This window comes from Cnephaeus nilssonii (genome assembly GCF_951640355.1).
Source record: "Cnephaeus nilssonii genome assembly, chromosome: 12".
NCBI lineage: Eukaryota > Metazoa > Chordata > Mammalia > Chiroptera > Vespertilionidae > Cnephaeus > Cnephaeus nilssonii.
This window is the reverse complement of record NC_137083.1, coordinates 42,501,339-42,520,758: the sequence shown is the minus strand read 5'-3', so window position 1 is coordinate 42,520,758 and position 19,420 is coordinate 42,501,339. Positions and strand designations below refer to the sequence as shown.

Genomic DNA, 19,420 nt, shown 5'->3' with positions numbered 1-19,420 from the left:
TATAGAAAAATTTTCTGCAAACTTAAACTTTTCATACATACTTAATTTTAATTACACAAAACATGTCTACATCAGTAAAAACAGGTAAACTAATTTGTCAATTTTTTAACATACACATTCAGAGAACCCACTTTATTATATAACTAGAGGCCCAGTGCACGAAATTCAGGCATGGGCAGGGTCCCTAGGCCTGGCTGGCGATCAGGGCCGATCAGGTTCCCCACCTCCTCCTTCCCTCACTCCCTCAGCACCCCACCACCTCCGGTCGCTCTCCATGTTCCACGCCACCTCCTGGTCGTCAGTGCACATCATAGTGAGCAATCGAACTCACAGTCTCACAGTTGAACTCCCGAGGGGACACTGCATATTAGCCTTTTATATAGAGAGATGGACTTTCGGCTTTAACGGACACCCCTTTGCCCAAATTAGTCCATTATATCAAGGTTTTACTATACTATTTTGTGGAATATCTGGATGATCCAAATCCTTTTGGGCTATACTGCTGTGGAGAGAAGGAGAATTAACAGCCTTGGGATAAAACTGAAGATACACTACTACCCATTCCATGTAAATACAGAATGTTTCTGTTTCTTCTTATAGGGGATGAGAAAGAACACATTTTGCATATCAGTAACTGCATATCATAGACTAGGGTGGTGTTTATCTACTCTGATAAAAATACTCCATCTAGCACAACAGATACAAACAGAGCTACAACTTGGTTATGTTTGTGTTGTTTGTAATGGGAATATGATGGGAACCATCAATCATATTGAGAGTGGCACTTTGAGGATGCCTCTGATTTGCATTATTGTTTTTTATTTGCTACCTTGGCTTGGTAGGGTGTGGGTGTAGGTTGGCCATGTCACAAGCTTATACGTGGCATTTGCTACTATAGCAGCTTTTACCCTGCAGGTCAGAGAATGGATGTCCTCTGCTAAGCAGGCCCATTCCAATGACATATTCAGGAATTGGAGGAAACGATCAGTGTGTGGTTCAGTAAACCCAGAGAACCCACTGTGAAAAGGACCTGGGCCAGGACTCCATTTATCACCTGACCCTTATATTCTAATACAGGCACCCTGGTGCACTTCAGGTACCTGATTATCAGCATCAACTCTGGTTCTGTATCCACCAGCCCTTGGAAAAATCTAGATATTTTCCCTTCCCCAATCAACTCATGTAAATAACCATAGATCTCTTTGGGAAATAAGTGAAAGAATCACACTTACCGTGGTGTTGAAGAGTCTTTCCTCATGGAGACCTAGGCTCTCATTCAGCCACTGGGTCTGGGTCTGAGATGTGGCTCAGATCTGAAAGCTTGGCAAAGGATCATGTATTCCCATTAGGTCAGGTGACCTCAGCCTTCTGCTAATTCATACCTGATCACTTTTGATTACGTATATTAAGCAATACTTTTGTCGACTGCTCATCTATCTTCTCCTAGGAACACCATGCTCTATTAATCATCTTCACAGAAGATTCCTGTGGATCAGGCCCCTTTGTCTCCTATTCCAACTTTGCTGCTCATATAATTATACTCATGTTGCTTTTGAAAGTTAGGTGTTACCCACCCTTTGATAGTTTAGGTCCTCTTCTCCACCTTGATATGAAGGAGCTCCGTTTTGTACTGGTTTATCCTACCAGCCTTTGAAGGATACCCAGTACTCAGCTTCTCAGTGATGCTGGTGCTACCCCCTCACCAGTTCATTCCTTACTGTCTTGAAAAATGGAAAGTCCAGATTTCCCCAAAACATAGTCAGTTGGGAGGGTTTCTAGTCTTGTACCTTAGATTCATACTAACATGACTGCTTTTTTTTTTTTTTTGAGAGAGAGAGAGAGAGAGAGAGAGAGAGAGAGAGAGAGAGAAACATTGATTCATTGTTCCACTTTATTCATTTATTGGTTGATTCTTGTATGTGCCCTGACCAGGGATGAAACCTGCAACCATGGCATATGGGAACGACACTCTAACCAACTGAGCTACCCAGCCAGGACACATTCCTACTTTTATTAGCTTTATAGTATTTTCTCCACAGGCTGATACAACAGTTCTGACACCTCTACTTCATTAGTCTTGGCCACAATTTTTGCCAAGCTTCTAAGAGCTACTCCAGCAACATATTAGATCTGTCTCCCAGAGTTCTAGGGCCCTTGCCAGGGCATTAGATTCTAGCGTACTGGTGACCCCCAAATCAACTAACTCTCCTTACCCAGTTTCCTATTCTGCCCCCATGGTCTAGAACCCTCAAGATCTATACCCAGCCATTCTTTCCCAGTTGCTGCTAGTAGATGTTAACCAGGTCCCTCTCAGAGATCCAGCACTTTCCCTGTCAGTTCATGCTGAAAAACTTGATTCTAGTTGTCAGGAAAGTGGTCAGAAGGAGATGTACAGGCAGATCCTGAGGATGGTATACATTTTTTAAGATACCTGCAATCATTGAAGGTTTTGGCATTGTCTTCAAATGTGTTAGAAATGGACTGGGGATGTCTCAATTTTCCAATAAGAGTAAACGGATTGCTTCTACAGTCCAAGAGTGCTCAGGAGAGCCTTAGGGTTCAAGGTTCTCTTGGATATCACCCATATCTCAAGATCCATTGCTTGCCTGTGAAGGGCCTGCCTTTGGCATAGGTGACTTACCTAAGCTGAGAATTCTGCCTTCTCTGAAGTTCTACAGCTCTTACAGTTAAGCTTTTTGCCTGGTCTTCATTTCTCCCCTCCTCTAGGAGAATTTCTTTAAATGCCACCAAGGGGCCCTCTGATTCTCACACTTTGCTCTAAAAGGGTGGCTGATTTCCCTGAGCTTGTCATCTTCTCTCATGAAAGCATCAGTGGCTTCCAACAACAGCCACCCATTTCCACAGTCCTTATAATTACTGCTAGAGGCCCAGTGCACGAAATTCATGCACCGGGGAGGGGTGCCCTCATCCCTCTAGGGGGATGGCCAACATCCAGTGTGCTAATGAATTTTAGCACATCCCTCTCACAATTGGACATCCCTCTCACAATCCAGAACTACTGGCTCCTAACCATTCACCTACCTGCCTGCCTTATTGCCCCTGACCACTCTGCATGCCTGCCTCATCGCCCTTAACTGCTCGCCTGCCTGCCTGCCTGATCGCCCCTAACTGCTCACCTGCCTGCCTGATCACCCCTAACTGCTTGCCTGCCTGCCTGATTGCCCCTAACCACTCGCCTGCCTGCCTGATTGCCCCTAACTGCCTCTGCCTTGGCCCCCGCCGGGGTGGCTTTGTCCAGAAGGATGTCCGAAAGGTCGTTCGGCTGTCCAGTCTAATTAGCGTATTATACTTTTATTATTATAGATTCCCCCGTATCTCTCAATGCCAGAAATATTACTCATGCCAGTGCCTCCCCTCCCCCTTTGTGCTGCCCCAGCTCTCCGGAGATGACAGTGTTAGCAGTTGCTCTGCTACTGCACACCAGGGATCATCAGTTGTGTTACTCACAGGGTTCTCACTGCCAGATGAACAGTACATGAGCCACCTCCAGAACTGCATCTGAGTCAGTCCACTTTTAGGGAGACTGGTACCAACAGTCTCAGGTCAGAACAAAAGCCTTGGAAACAAAGCCTAAGACTGGATTCTGGTACAAATGATTTATTAAGGAAGTGTTTTCAAGAAAAACTTTTTTTTAAAATTGATTTAAGAGAGAGACATATCCATTGCTCTACTTCATTTATGTATTCATTGGTAGATTCTTGTGCCCTGACTGGGGATCGACCCCACAACCTTGTCTATTGGGACGACACTCTAACCAACTGAGTTACCTGGCCAGGGCTCCAGGGAAACTCTTTGAGAGAGCAAAGAAAACAAGATAGAGAAGGGGAAAGAGTAAAATGTGGTCTCAAGTGAAACAAGCCTTGATCCATAGGGCATTCAGAAGTGAACACTGCAGACAAAGCTGTCCCGCTCCCCAAGACAACCAGGCCAGCCTTCACTGCGAGCTGTCATGGGGGGTGTAGGAGGACAATTCTCCAGAGAAGGGGAGGCAACACACACACACAGCAAGTGGGTGATGGTGCACCAGCCAGAGAGGCACCTACAGCATCTACTGCAATTGTGAGAGTGTTTCTACAATGTTGGAAAATGTTGCATGTGGACGAGTTTACATATACCCCTGTCTTTTGAAACCTGGGCGTATAGTTTCTCACTCACATGTCTGCCTCCAGTGCAAGATTCTGAACTGCTCTGTGGCAGGCACTCTGACCTACTCATCTTAACACTCCTAATTCAGAGGCTGACATGGAATTGTTACTAAGTAAACATGAATCCAACGAAGAGAAGTTTGAGGTAGATCACAGAGCAACTTGAACTCCAGGCTAAGTAATTTGGGCGTGATTCTGTTGGCAGTTAGAGTTTGAAATGCTTGCTGGCAGTGGTGCGTAATATGTATTGGACTTGGGAGAGAATGGAGAGACCTGCCAAGAGGGTTGCAGCAATACAGGCAAAAGCAACAAGGGGCAGAATTCCCGTGGAGGCTGTGAGTGTGGAGAGGCAGATGCAAAAGCCATTAAAGAAAAATTATCTACAGGATCCAGATGGCCCCAGGCTGACATCTCGTACAGAGCCTTTTGGGGATGTTAATCAAGTGAGTGAGTTTTGTGCTTATCTGCCTCCAAGCAGATAGAAGACCATTTCTCATGTTTGCATGGAAGAAATATCTAAATAAATACATGTGAGTTTTCTCATTGTCATCAGACATTTAGGCAAGATCCATGAACTAGGCATGGGAATCTTTTCTTTCTTTCCATATTTTGGCCAGGGTCCTACAGTTATAGCTGAGAAAGCCCAAGGTCATCAATGTGGAATTTGCTGAATTCATTAGCACACGGAGTACTTAAAATTAAGGTGGTTTCCAGTGACACTGCTTTCAAATCAATCATCCTGTACGTAACATATGTTCCAAAGCTGCAGACTGAGCACGCTATTCTCAGCTGTACTCTGGCCTGGATCCTGGGTGGAATAATTTATCCGTGACTCAGATGGATCATATACGGAAATATGTGGGTTTCTTTTCTTTTCTTCTCCGAACTCTTCCAGGCCTTGACTATTGGCAAAGCTTATGTACATTTCTCTCTGATTTTAGGGCTCAGTGACTTTTGGCCGGGTGCCTGCCGTTCACGTTGTTTTCCGAGAGCCAGTTCCCGGGATGCCTGTTACGTGGACTGGGCCTGGATTTGCCAGGGTTCTCCCTGGGACTGGCTTAAGATTTGCTGTCAACAACATTCCCTCTCCCATGGACTTCACCGTGGCCATTCGCTATGAATCTCAGGTATTCTTTAAGTCCAATGCCTTCAAATGGTGAAAGATTGAAATACATTCTTGCACTAAATGTTTCCATCCCAGTCTTGCTAGATATGTTTATCATCAAAGCATTTGCAGAAGAAGTAGAACATCTGGAGAGCATTATACACCAAAGGGTTTCCTAAAGATATTAAAGCAACATAGTGAGCCATATGAGCACATGCTTTATTCCAGGGAGAGAAGCTAAAGTTGGAGTTATATATTTAAGGCACTCGATCTAAGGAAGTGGTGATGGAATGTTTGTATAAGAATAATAAATAACTAAAAGAACATAAACCCTGCCTCTCCTGGGACTTTTTTTCTAAAAACTTAATAAACTAACATCGTGCAGAGACTCAGACTCCAGGACTGCAGCAGAAGCATTTATTTGCATTTGGACTTTCCCTGGAAGAAGAGAAACGCTGGAAGCAGGCTGCCCTCTTGTCTCCCATCGCCTTACTACCCTTCCCGGCCTTTTAAGAAGTGTCTAGAACAGAATAGGGAACAAATTAGGAAAATACCTGATCTAAAGCAATAGCTTCTAACCTTTTCTTTGTATAAACTTTTCTTTGATAATCTGAAACCCCACAGACCATCTCCCCTGAAAAATATTTTCTATGGCGGGGGGGGAGGGGGGAGCGGGGGGAGGGCGGATGGTTCCAAAGTCGCTCTAGGGACCACGTTCTGGAAGCGCTCACTGTGTGCTTATGACCAGAGCTGCTGATCCGTTTTGAAAATCTTGATATGACATAATTCTCTGTTTCCCACTTACACTCAAAAGCCAAGGGGCTTCAATGAACTTTGACCTGGTGAGTATGACAAGAAAGTTGTCAAATATATATATATATATATATATATAAATTTTTCCATTGAGAAGGCACATCTCTAACAGCTTTAAAATGCTTTTCCAAATTGTAAGGTTTTCAGAGGATAGCTAATTGGCATATAAACAAATATAAATACATCTGGTAATAAAATAACTAAATCATATAATTTATATAATATATTTATATACTAATATTTATGTAATAATGTGAAAAAATACATCTCCTTTCGTGAAGAATTCCAAATTTTTGTTTTTGTCCTATGATTTATGAACATGATGAGTTAACTGCTGCTTTGGAAGGCAGGGGTCAAAGGGAAGACGTGTCAGGAAAACCAGCGTTCTTTCAGGCTCGTGAACTATGTCGCTGTGGCCAGAAACAATATGCCTCTACCTGGGTCACAATTCAGACACCAGAGAGTTGGGCCTGAGAGTGAACCTCTAAGACTTTTTTCAACTAGAAAATTCTGTTTGCCAAATGGGCCCTGGGTTACAAATTCGATCCCATGCAGTGTTCATCAGGTATATGTTTGTGCATGCAAAACAGGCTCCCACAGCCTCACAGTGACGTGCTGTTATGTCCCGCCTATCTAGTCCGCAGCTGGCTGGGCTGTCCAGATTGTGGTTAACCCCCCTGGGGGCAGCGAGCACTGTACACGCGAGATCCCACCGCGGAAGCCTCAGTCTTTCGCCTTACCAGCGACCTCGAGGTATGCTCCGGACCTGTCCTCAAACATTGGAGGTTTCCAGCATTTTGTTCATCTATCAGTAACTCGTATTCAGGAACTAAGTGGGAGAAGAGATGTATTAACCCTTTCCCATTTCCCTCAACGGCTTTGAGATGTGAGAAAGTGAAATGCTACAAGAATAAGAGTAAAATATTCAGTTATCTCAGCTGAGAGTCTGTGAGGTAAAAAGCTACTAATTTTGCCTCATCAGAGATTTGTGGCAAAATAAACCAGAGACCCTGTTGATATTAGCATGGCAGGTAGGATGAAGGGCATTTGTATTATCTTTTCCCCACAGCAGTCATGACAACCCACGGCCAATCGTTTCTAAGGCCTTGCTCTTTGGTACAACCTGTGCAAGAGCCATGGAGAGCCTGCGTTTACTGTCCACCTGGACCGCCTCCACCCCACATCGCAGCATAGGTGGAACGCTACCAAACACCGGGGTCACTTCCGTGACATAACTGTACTTTTCTCATTGAATTTTTGCTTTATTTCTCTTAATACAGAGTCGTGCTGCTTCCCACACCCATCTGTTTAGAACCAGATGTACAATATTCCATAGACGTCTATTTTTCCCAGCCCGTGGAAGGAGGGTCCCACGCTCATTCACACATCCTTGTTGATTCTGTAAGTATCACAGAGCTTGGTGGGTGCTGCCTTCTAAACTGAGCTCCATTAAAATCCCATGTGTAGACTCTCTGGTGAAATGTTTCTTGAGAAGTGTGAATGTATTTGTTTCATTCCAAAAATCAGCTATTCTCTCTAAAAGTCACCTAATAACAATTGAAAATCTTACAGAACAGTATGTGCCAGTAATGGTTTGAAGTGTTTTACATATTCTATCATTTATAGCCTTATAGAGTCAACAACCCTATAAGGTCGGTACTATGATTATTCTCATCTGTAGACGACAGGACTAGCTCAGGGTCACGGAGCTAGTAGTGAGGAGTCTGGAGTCAGAGCCAGACTGTCTGATTGCAGAGCCCCTGCCCTGAGCCAGGACAGCATTACTGAGTTTCAGGGGGAATCCCACCACTTTAAAATTAGCATCTTGCAAACTCCCATTTATGCATAGTATGCTTTTATATTGGAATCAGAGTGCTCATACAAGTATGGATGTGACATTTTTCACTCCGCATTATATCATAAGCATTTTTTACTATGTTTATGTAGTCTTATTTCTAGGAACAATGCATAGTATTTCTTTGAGTGACTGTTTCTAAATTTTACTTTTCAATTACAGTTTACATTCAATATTTTTTGTATTAGTTTCAGGTGTACAGCATAGAGGTTAGATAATCATACACTTTACAAAGTGCTCTCTGAACATACTTACTATTACTATAATATTATGGACTCTATTCTCTATTCTGTGCTTTACATCTCTGCGACTATTCAGTAACTACCAATGTGTACTTCTTACTCCCTTCACCTTTTTCACCCAGACCGCCAACACCCCTCCCATCCGGCAGCTATCTGTTTGTTCTCTGTGTCTATGAGTCTGTTTCTATTTTGTTTTTGTTTGTTTTTTATTTGTTTGTTTGTTTGTTTGTTTTGAGTGACTCCTTTCAGCATCTTTCCCCCACAGAGTTGGACCACAGACCGTCATTCTAAACCTCCACTCTATGCACTTCAGATCCAGGCTTGTCACTGGGCAGAGTTTGGCACTGAGTAAATTTATGTAATTTACTAATCTAGTCCCCTTCTTGTGGAATAGTTTCTTCTATTTGTCAGTATGTATAGTTGGTACATATTTTTTAGTGTTTTAAAATATAGCCCTATTTATCTAAAGTTTTATGGCTCTTGAAATAACTTATCAAATTAATTTCTGGAGCTATACTTCAACTAATTTTCAGAATTGCCAGTGAAAGTACCAGTTTCATCCATCTTCAGCAGAATTGTATAGAATTGTTTGGGAATTTTTAAAAGTAATTTTGTGTATAGAAATCCAATTGCTTTGTTTAACTTGTATTTTTAAATATTTGTAAGAATCTCTACAATATCTTGATTTAATTGGCAAACGGCAACCTACAAATTATATTAGAACACAGCCATGGCCTGTTTTTATGTATTATCTACGGCTGCTTTCAAGCTACAGAGGCAGAGCTGAGCACTTACTACAGAGACTTTAGGGCCTCAAAGCCAAAAATATTTACTACCTGGCCTTTTATAGGAAGAAGTTTGTTGATCCCTGATTTAATTAGATGTATCTATACTTTGTGAAATGAGTCTTCAAAGTTCAGTTTTTGCCATTGAACATTTTAAATTTATATCCTCAAACTTTGTTATTTCATCATCTACTATAAAATTCAATGTGAATCAGGTATAGCTTGGATTTTATTCAACAAGCTCATCTATTATAGCATCAAAAAATGCAATTGTTTTAAGATTATTTTACCAATGGTAGATTTCAGGATTTAGCAAAAAAGGCAAGGAAGGAAGGAAGGAAGGAAGGAAGGAAGGAAGGAAGGAAGGAAGGAAGGAAGGAAGGAAGGAAGGAAGGAAAGAAGGAAGGAAGGAAGGAAGGACACCTAGTTAAATTTGAATGTGGTATTAAGTATGTCCCAAATATTGCCCTCAAATATTGCATGAGACATATCTATACTAAATAAAAATTAGTCATTGCCTCTCTGAAATTCAGTTTTAACTAGGTGATTTGTATTTTATATGGCAATTTTAACCAAAGGTGGTCTAAAGCCTGGACCCGGGCGGGTGGGGGGGCGCTACATAAATCGTGGTGAGGTTCTACCATATTATGGTAGAAATTAAGTAGAAAGTAGAAACAAACTCTTGAATGTGAAATTCAAACTATCGTTATTCTCCTAGCTACACAATTCATATTCTCTGCCGAGGAGTTTTAAATAGAACTGTGCTCATGAACCAACATATGAGTTACAAATAGAGAAAATCATATCTAACAGGTTTAATTCAGGGGAAATAAAGCTAAGAGTTGGGAACCCAGGCAGCATAAAGAAAGGAAAAGGAGGAACATAAGGAAGTCCTAAATCACAAAGGGATGTTATTATTAATAATAATAGTAGTCATAAAATTCACATTTATAAGAGCCAACTGACTCCTCATTTTAAATCCATATCCTAAATATTTCTAAACTTCATAAACTCCCAAGATTATCACTTGATGATGTATTAAATGCATCCATTTAAATTATCCATTTGTCCCCTATCTATTGAGTGTGTATGAACCAGGCTCTGTGCTGGTTCCTGGGTGTAAAATACTGTTCTCGCCCTCTAAGAATTCTCAGCCTGATACAGAAGATAGTGACGTAAACAAAATCATGGCAATGGTGTTTGCTAGATACACAATAGAAGTAGATCATTTGAAATTAACTTAAAAATATATCCATTTGATCAGTTTTCAAGCAATCATTCTCTTATGTAAGTATGAAGCCCCTAAAACCTAAATAACAATTAAGAGAGTAAGCTGATCTTGGCAAACTCTCAATCTCAGAAAAGGCCGTAGGCCCCTGTTTGAGATCAGATTCCTCAGGGACTCGGGCGCACCTGATTTATTGAGGGCATGTGGGCAGGAGAAGAGGAGTGAGGGGCTAAGAGAGGGCAGGGAGGGACCGAAGAAGGATGTGGTCTCTGAAGTGTAGCTTCAGCCTGATCCCCGGGAGCTCTGGACCACGAATCACACCACGGAATTGGTTCCACCCAGAGGCAAAGTGGTGGGCCTGTGTGTGCCCGAGTCATCGGCTACAGGCTCACCACCCCTCCCCCTGGCCCCCCGTGAGTGCAGTAACTCCTGGACAAGGTGGCAGACCCCAGTTTTCTGGAGAAGAGGACAGCTGTAAGCCTTTCACAGTCAACGCCATGGCAGCTGGCAGGCAGGAAGATCTGCGCAGGGCACAGTGACCCCACAGTCCCTGACCCAGGATGCCCAGTAGGAGAAAATGGTTGCGCGTTGTATGATTACAGACTAAGGCAGTGATTTCCACACCATGGTAACACTATGAAATGCCCACAATTTCTTATTACAAGTAGCCTAGTTAACAGTCTTTTAACCCTAAGACAAATTTATTAGCAAGTTAAAAATATAGTAATAAGGACCCTAAAAAGATACAGGCTCATTTATTTCCTTTGCCGTTGATCAATAAATGAAAATATATAGTTAAAGGCTTCTTAAGTAAGTTGAAAATCATAAAATATTTAGTCATAAGCAATTTAAAGAACAGAATTTAGTCCCTTTTTAGTTATTACTCTCATATACGGATCTGATTTTTTTTTTATAACTGGAATCTATGAACATGTCTTCTTTTCTCGTTATTTTAAAAGCTTGGTCTTCTTCCCCAAATCGATGCACTGGGGGATTTCTACAGCAAGCAGGACTTGGAAGGACATCAGCTGCACTCCTGTGTTGAAATTGCCTCAGAACCAGGCGCTCAGGTGCTCCCCGGTGCGTGTGAAAGGCTTACAGTCAGCGTGTCTGCCAGGCTACACGATGGGGCCGTGGGTGAGTATCCCTGAGTAGGCTCTCCTGAAGCACCGCTACTTGTAAAAATGCTTTTTTGGAACATGAGTGAATCAACTTAATTTATTTTAGCATCGATTCCAAACAACCAGTCTTGCCTGATGATTAGATACACAGAGCAAGCTGTTGATGTGCTGGAATCAGAATGTGCGGTACCGGAACTGGACAGAGAGCGGAGCCTTGCAGCAGTAGCATTAAGATGCTAGATTTCTGGAATAATAGTCCTAAAAGTATATTTACTTAGAATCCTGGGATTTCAGGTCTGAAATGAACTCTAAACAACTTCTTTCATCCCCAAACCGTCACTTAATAAATGAGACCATTAAGGTCTAAAAACGTTACTTGCCCATTGCACTAAGTTTAGAGCAGGTTTCTCACCCCAGGTGGTTTCCAAATTTTGGCCTGGATAATACCTCGTTGTGGGGATGGGGTGAGGTCTGTCCTGTACATTGTAAGATGTTTAGCAACATCCCTATCATCTACCTACCTAATACTAGTAGGACCTTTGCCCTGTTTGTGACATCCATAAATGTCTGCAAACTGTGACATATGTCCCTTAGGAGCAAAATTCCCCCTCCCCCCCCCCCCCCCCCATTGAGAACTACTGCTATAGAGTGACAGCTACAGTGAGACCCTGGTCTTCCTAAGTTCCAGGTATTTGTTTTTTTAAAACTATGTTTTTATTGATTTCAGAGAGAGGAGGGGAGAGGGACAGAGGGATAGAAACATCAATGATAAGTGAGAATCATTGATTGGCTGTCTCCTGCACGCCCCCTACTGGGGATCAAGCCCATAACCCAGGCATGTGCCTTGACTGGGAGTTGAACCGTGACCTCTGGTTCATAGGTTGGTGCTCAACCACTGACCCACATTGGCCGGGCCCAGGCAAATGCTTTTTCTTTCATACTGAAGGGCTATGTCTTCAGGCTGTCCATAATCTCATGAAAAGTATGGAATAAGAAAATTCAAAGGTATAGTCCAGCACCAACATAGATCATTGGGAATTGAAGTAATAATAATATCAATAATAATATCAATAATAATAATAACTAAATTGGAACAATTAATTATTAAAATAATTTATTTTAAGCCTTTCATTAACTTAAGTAATGTTTATTGTTGTTACATTTAAGTAATGTTTATTGAGCATTTATTAGATGCCAAACACTGTTCTAAGTACTTCATAAGCATTATTGCCTTTAATCCGTATAATCCCACCTTATCCCCCTTTCACAGAGAAGGGATTAAGGCTAGAGAGGTACTACGTGAAAGAGAGGTAAACCAAAGCCACTACGAGCATGAGGTGCTTCTCTGTCCCTTGCTTCACCTCTAACATCCTTCTTTCGTTCCCTGCAGCCTGCCAGTGTCACCCCCAGGGCTCAGTCGGGCCCGGCTGCAGCCCACTGGGAGGCCAGTGCCCGTGTAAGCCTCACGTGGCCGGGCGCCGCTGTGACAGGTGCTCAGCAGGAAGCTACGGTCTGGGGCAGCACGGCTGTCACTGTAGGTAACAGAAAACAGACGCTCTTGCTCACAACCTTGGAGTTTCGCAGGGAGGAAAATGGATGTGTGGAGTCTAAAAGGGGAGCAGAGTGGGAATTTGACTACATTGCTCAGACTGTCTATGTAGATAAAATGTATGGAAATTTTTTTCTACCGTCCTTCATCTATCCGTTCACTGGGCACTGAGCGTGCAGAGCTCTGTAAGGAAGTGTGAGTGATGATGAAACCATGGTTCATGCTTCTGGGAATTTGCAGTCTGTATCAAATAGAGGGTCTCCAGGTAGGCTGTGGGACACCATGAAGGGAGTTGGCTGTGCAAACACAGCTGTGTGATTTGGTCCGTAAGCCAGGGGCTGGAAAGGCCAAAACAGTGATGAGATTGGGAAGGTGAGGAAGGGGCCAACACTGTGACCAGGATATGATGCTTTCTGATGCTGGGGTTGCAAAGTCTCGGAACTCATTTTATAATCTGCCCATTTGAAAGGACTTGGATGGGGCTTCACCCACAGTAGTAAATTCCATTATCCTACATGTCAACGTGTGCAGTTCTCTATTCTACGATGTAAACCATTAGTGAAATCCTGTTCCCCACAGAAACCTGCCTTAGGAACCATGAAAACCACCAGGTACATGAATTCTCCTTTCAGGTAGGGAAACATCTTGTCAGTCATGATTCGGAGAGATGGCACACCTTCCTGGTCATTGCCTGTCTAGCAAACTGCCCATCAAACAGCTTGGGTCCATGGCCACCTTTTTTTTTTTTTTTCAATTGATTTCAGAGAGGAAGGAAGAGGGATAGAGAGATAGAAACATCAATGATGAGAGAGAATTATTGATCAGCTGCCTCCTGCAGACCCACTACTGGAGCTCAAAACCCAGGCATATGCCCTGATGGGGAATCAAAACCTGACCTTCTTGTTCATAGGTCGATGCTCAACCATTGAGCCATGCCATCTGGATAATCACTGCTCTTTTTTTCCTTTTTATTTAAAAAAATGAATTGCTTATGGTCAGATACACAAAGGAATATTTTTTTTCCATGTTGTAGCACCCTGTAAACCAAACAGGCATTACATTTTTTATAGGAAAGATCAGCTTAAGTAATTCAACAATGTAGCAGAAAAGGGTTGGGCCTTTACTGTCTTGTCCAGTGAAAACTGTCCCTCTGACAGTTTTGAAGGGTCTCCTATATTTGTTATAGTCTTAAAGTTTGACTCCCAAGATATATGGAAGTTCAAGTCATTAAAAGCACACTACTTGTTCAGTTCCTCTGTATAAACAACATTTATCAAACCCAGTTGTTCACAGCTTACTGTTTGTTGAATGAATTGGTGAATTGTTATTTAACCAACAGTCACCTGGTGCTCACTCTATGCCAGGCTCTGCTCTAGGCACTTTAGAGACTCCCTCTATTCACCTTGATCAGAGTGAGCTGGTAAGTTAGGGACTGCAAAATCAGGACTGTACCGCTTTCACCAGCACACCATTGCCCCCCACCCCACCATGTTCTCTTTGCTTTATCTAGTGTGTCACTGCCACCCTCGAGGCTCAACGAGCACCGTGTGTGACCAAATCACCGGACAGTGCCCCTGCCAGGAAGAGGTGGCTGGCCGCAGCTGTGACGGGTGCCTACAGGGCTATTTTGGATTTCCCAACTGTCACCCCTGCCTTTGTAATTCGTTCGCTGAGCTTTGTGATCCAGAAACAGGATCATGCGTCAATTGTGGGGGGTTTACAACTGGAAGAAACTGTGAAAGGTATGGCATTCATATGTATGGTACTTTTATTTTTATTATTTTAAAATATTTTTTATTGATTTCAGAGAGGAAGGGACAGGGAGAGAGAGAAACATCAATGATGACAAAATCATTGATCGGCTGCCTCCCACACACCCCACACTGGGGATGGAGCCTGCAACCGGGCATGTGCCCTGATCAGGAATTGAACTGTGACCTTCTGGTTCTTAGGTCAGCGCTCAACCACTGAACCATGCTGGCTGGCTGTACTTTTATTTTTAATTTTTTCTTTTGTTCTAATCTCGTAACACTCTTCAAAGGACCACTAAGTAGAGACTAACAGTATTGAATGGTTGTTCTAGGTGGGAAGATAAGGAAGATTCTGTCATCCTTCAAAATCTTGTTATAAGCCAGACGGTGTGTGATTAAATTAATAACAAGCATTTGCCTGGCACCTTGCTTTTTATATTCCTGAAATAAGACATGTAAATTGAGTGCTATTGTATGGAGTTTAATAACTATACCATGGGACTTTCAACAGCAAAAGATCCTCATGCAGAGCAAATAAGCATCTTCTAAAAAATTGAGTTTTCAGAGCTGCATGGTCCTGATGCATGTAGCAAATGCACACTGGCTAACATGTAAGCTTTTCCTGGGAATGTTTTGGTAAAAATAAATTGCCTTGACAGATGCATCGATGGTTACTATGGAAATCCTTCTTCAGGACAGCCCTGCCATCCTTGCCCATGTCCAGATGTTCCCTCGAGCAATCAGTACTTTGCCCATTCCTGTTATCGGAATCCTTGGAACTCAGATGTAATCTGCAATTGTGCTCAAGGTTATGCAGGTAGGCAGGAGACTTTATGATGGTTGGTTTGCTTCTATTTCACATGGCTATCTGAAAAGGAATCACATATTAATAATTTATCTACCTTGACCCAATGAATGTTGCATGATATAAGTTAATGGTAAGAAGACACAATGTGGTAAATTGCTGCTTTATAAACAAAGAATTTGAATGATTCAAAAACCGATGACAATTTAAAATTCATCCCACTGAGCTATAAATTTTATTACTGTTCTGGAAAACAAACTGACCAAATGAGTTTAAATCAAATTAATTTATTTAAAATAAAATCATCACATGTTAAGATATATATGTGATAAAGTAAATATATGTGATACAGTATATTACATATAACATAAGCAATTAAAAAGTAAAAAATAATAATAATAACCAGTCCAATGCTTTCTTCATATAATTCTGACCAATCAATTTGACTGGCATTTCACAGATACAACTAATTTTTCCAGAAGTCTGGAAGCACTGATTTGGGCATTGAATGGAGACTGCATAAGTTAATATTTATATCTGTTGCTCAAAAATTTTATTTTGCATAGTTTAAGCGTGAGTGTAAACATGTAATGTAAACAAGGAAGAAAACTTACGAAGTCCACTTGATTTAATCACACTTAGAAATATGGTGCTCTATTTTCTTCAGTGATAATTACCATAATGATAATAAATTACATGGATAATATTTTTATTATCTCTATGGTTACACATCTCTTATTAATTGCCTTTTCTCTTATAGTTTCTTCTCCCTGTATACTTTGGCTTGGTTGACCTTTTTTTTAATTTTTTTTTTTTTATTGATTTCAGAGAGGAAGGGAGAGGGAGAGACAGAAACATTAATGATGAGAATCATCAATTAGCTGCCTCCTGCACGCCCCCTACTGGGGATCGAGCCCACAGCCCAGGCATGTGCCCTTGATTGGAATCGAACCCGGGACCATTCAGTCCACAGGCCAACATTCTGTCACTGAGCCAAACAGCCAGGGCTTGGTTAGCCATTTTTTAAGAACTGGGCTCCCAGAGCATTTCTAAATGGGATGAACCAAAATATGGCGAGTAGACCCACAGTTTGGAAACCTAAACAAGTGCAGTTGCCTCATGGTTGGAAGGGCAAAGAGTATAGGAGAGAAGGGATGGTTTCTGCATCCAGTGCTCAGTAAGAACACCCTCTTGTACTCATACCTCAAGGAAACTACTCTCAGCCACCTTCACTGCTAGACACATATCTCAGGCTGCTGCTGTTTCACCTCCAGGACCGGATGGGGTGGGCCCTGGGGAGGAGAAGGGCTGACATGAACTTTGGGCCCTGGGGTACACTATTTTGACCCTGGTTCTATAAGGATCCAGGGATCCTGTGCCCACAACTCTTAGGTTTTAAGAAAGACTAGAATCCATTCTTCACCAAAGATTTTTAGCCCTGGATAATCATTTTACCCTCTGAATGAATAATAACTTAAAATGAAGGTTTTGTTTTAAATTAGAACACTTTTCCTTATTCATCCTCAATGTGTGACCTCTCATTATCCCTAGAAGTGCCCAATTATTCTCTATTTATACCAATCTCCATCCCCCCTCGCCCAACACACACACACACACACACACACACACACACACACACACACACACACACCCCTCTGTCAACCTCTGTCACCTCATTCCCTTTTTCTCTCTCCATCTTTCAGGTAAGCAGTGTGAAGAATGCTCTGCTGGTTTCTATGGAAATCCCAGAATTTCTGGAGCACCTTGCCGGCCATGTGCCTGCAACAACAACATTGATGTTACTGATCCAGAGGCCTGCAGCCGAGTAACAGGGGAATGCCTTAAATGTCTGCACAACACTCAGGGGCCTAACTGCCAGCTTTGCAAACCGGGTCACTTTGGATCAGCCCTCAATCAAACCTGCCAAAGTAAGTCTGCAAGCCTCCTGGGGGGAAGGGGTGGGGGATTGTGGCAGCAGAGCAGAAGCTCATGAGTGTTGTAGAAGCTCTCCCATGCCCATTTCAGTTAGGCCAGGGTGTCAGCACCCCCTGGGTGATGGGCTGGGACACTGAACTCATCAGCAGAAATGGGTGCAGCTATAATATACTCACTGGTGTCATTAGTTTGCCTTCTCTGACTATTGCTCTAGTGGATTTTGAGCATTATTCCTCGGAGGATGGTCCAATGTGCACTGAGCCAGAGTCATCTAGGGGTGGGGATGAGGCATTAAAATGCAGATTCCTGGGCTGTACCTCAGATCCACAGAATTGATGCTCTGGGAGTGAGACGCACAAATATGCATTGTGACAAGCTCATCAAGTGACTTTAATGTATAAATACGAGAATCACTGATGTAGAAGAGGACATAGGTTTAATTCTAGAATAAAGAAAGAGGAGAAATAAACTTCTCTTTTTTAGGAGATATCAGCTGGGTGATATTTCAGTTCACCCAATTTAGTAAACCATTTGGTTTCAGATCTTTCACATAAATGGAACTTGGGTGAATGTCATGAGGGAAAAGGTGAGACTTGCAGTCTTTCTCACAGCCTACTATGTGAGCTCTTCGAACATAGTAGGCACAACCATATGGAACTGCTGTTCTGGAAGATCAACAACAGTTGAACGGGTTCAACCTACTTAATTCTTTGATAAATTCTGTACTATTGTAAGGTATTGAGCCCTTTGGAGAAATGACACATTTCTCCGTGTTTGCATGGGTTGTTGAAAGCCAGTGTTATCACTGAATTTACCTCCTGTTATCTCAGGATGCTCCTGTCATCCTTCTGGCGTGAATACCTCTGAGTGTCCCCCTAGCCAGGGAGCTTGCATTTGTGACCCAGACTCTGGCACATGCCCTTGTCTGCCCAACGTCACGGGGCGGACCTGTGACCATTGCGCTGATGGATACTGGAACCTCATCCCTGGCAGAGGATGCCAACCATGTGACTGTGACCCCCGGACCTCTCATGGTAGCCACTGTGACCAGGCAAGATACTTTAAAGTTACTAAGCTCATCGTGTCTATTTCCTGCCCCTTTTCTAGAATCAGCCATTTCTTCAAGGGGTGCTGTTTCCTTTTGTTGGAGAATGGTACTAGAAACCAAGATCTGGACACCAGATGACCATGTCTGTTTTATGGGCTCCCCTCCACTCCTCACACCCGCAGCCGCCAAACGTGGAACAAATTGGTAGATCTCCACATGACGGCTTGGCTTCCTAATTCAGGAGGAACTCCTAATGCTCATGCTCATGGCCTCACTCTCTGGCATGCTTCTTAGACCTTTTGGGAAGCATATTTGTAGCAGCCCTCAACAAAGAGTGCGGTTCAGTCATGGAGATTGAGGGAAGCCTGTGAAGCTGAAAGTCAGATGGCGCTGGTTTAACCAAAGAGCCCCTTACAACAAGAAGATTTGGGGTTGTCTGACCCAAAGGGAACTCCTAGGGGAAGGCTGCTCTTTACAATGAGAAAACACTTTCACTCGAGCACAGAGGACACATATGAATGTTAAGATTCTCAGCTGTTTAAACAACTGTGATAAATGCCTCTATCTCAGCCAGTAGGCGGTCCCCAGTGCATTCTCACAGAGAGATCCAAACGTGCCCTCCAGTATTTTCATCAACAATTTAAGATGGAGTTGGAGAAACAGGCTTATCAGATTTGTGGATATTGCACAGTTGTAAGCTAATGTGATAAAGACAGAACAAGAGACAAGATATCCTAACAGGCTGTCTTGTCTGGAAACAAGATGAGATATTAAGAGGATACAAGTCAAGTTTTACAATTGTGTTTTTAAAATTTGCATAAATATTGGGTGGGAGTAATAACTTGGCACCAGCTCATGCGAAAAAACATTTGAGGATTTTCATTGTGTGCTTCAAGTGAGCCAGCTGTGTGGATGGGCTGTCAAGGAGGCAATGCCCATTCAGACTGGAGTGAGGGGGGAGGGTCATACCCAGGGTCAGGGCAGTCGTTGTCCCACTGTCCTCTACTAGCCAAACAG

General features: G+C 42.6%; 1 protein-coding gene across 1 annotated transcript in view; it reads left to right on the top strand.

Annotated features, from left to right (window-relative positions):
• Positions 1-19,420, top strand: part of LAMB4 (laminin subunit beta 4) — a gene marked incomplete at its 5' end in the record, with an annotated part of 89,893 nt that overhangs the window by 40,604 nt on the left and 29,869 nt on the right. Inside the window, 9 exons of the mRNA XM_079786374.1 lie at positions 5,108-5,293; positions 6,722-6,837; positions 7,365-7,485; positions 11,154-11,331; positions 12,706-12,849; positions 14,375-14,606; positions 15,275-15,432; positions 17,124-17,348; positions 18,186-18,406. Of these exons, the coding sequence (XP_079642500.1) occupies positions 5,108-5,293; positions 6,722-6,837; positions 7,365-7,485; positions 11,154-11,331; positions 12,706-12,849; positions 14,375-14,606; positions 15,275-15,432; positions 17,124-17,348; positions 18,186-18,406 (1,581 nt within the window). The remainder of the gene's footprint in view (positions 1-5,107; positions 5,294-6,721; positions 6,838-7,364; positions 7,486-11,153; positions 11,332-12,705; positions 12,850-14,374; positions 14,607-15,274; positions 15,433-17,123; positions 17,349-18,185; positions 18,407-19,420) is intronic.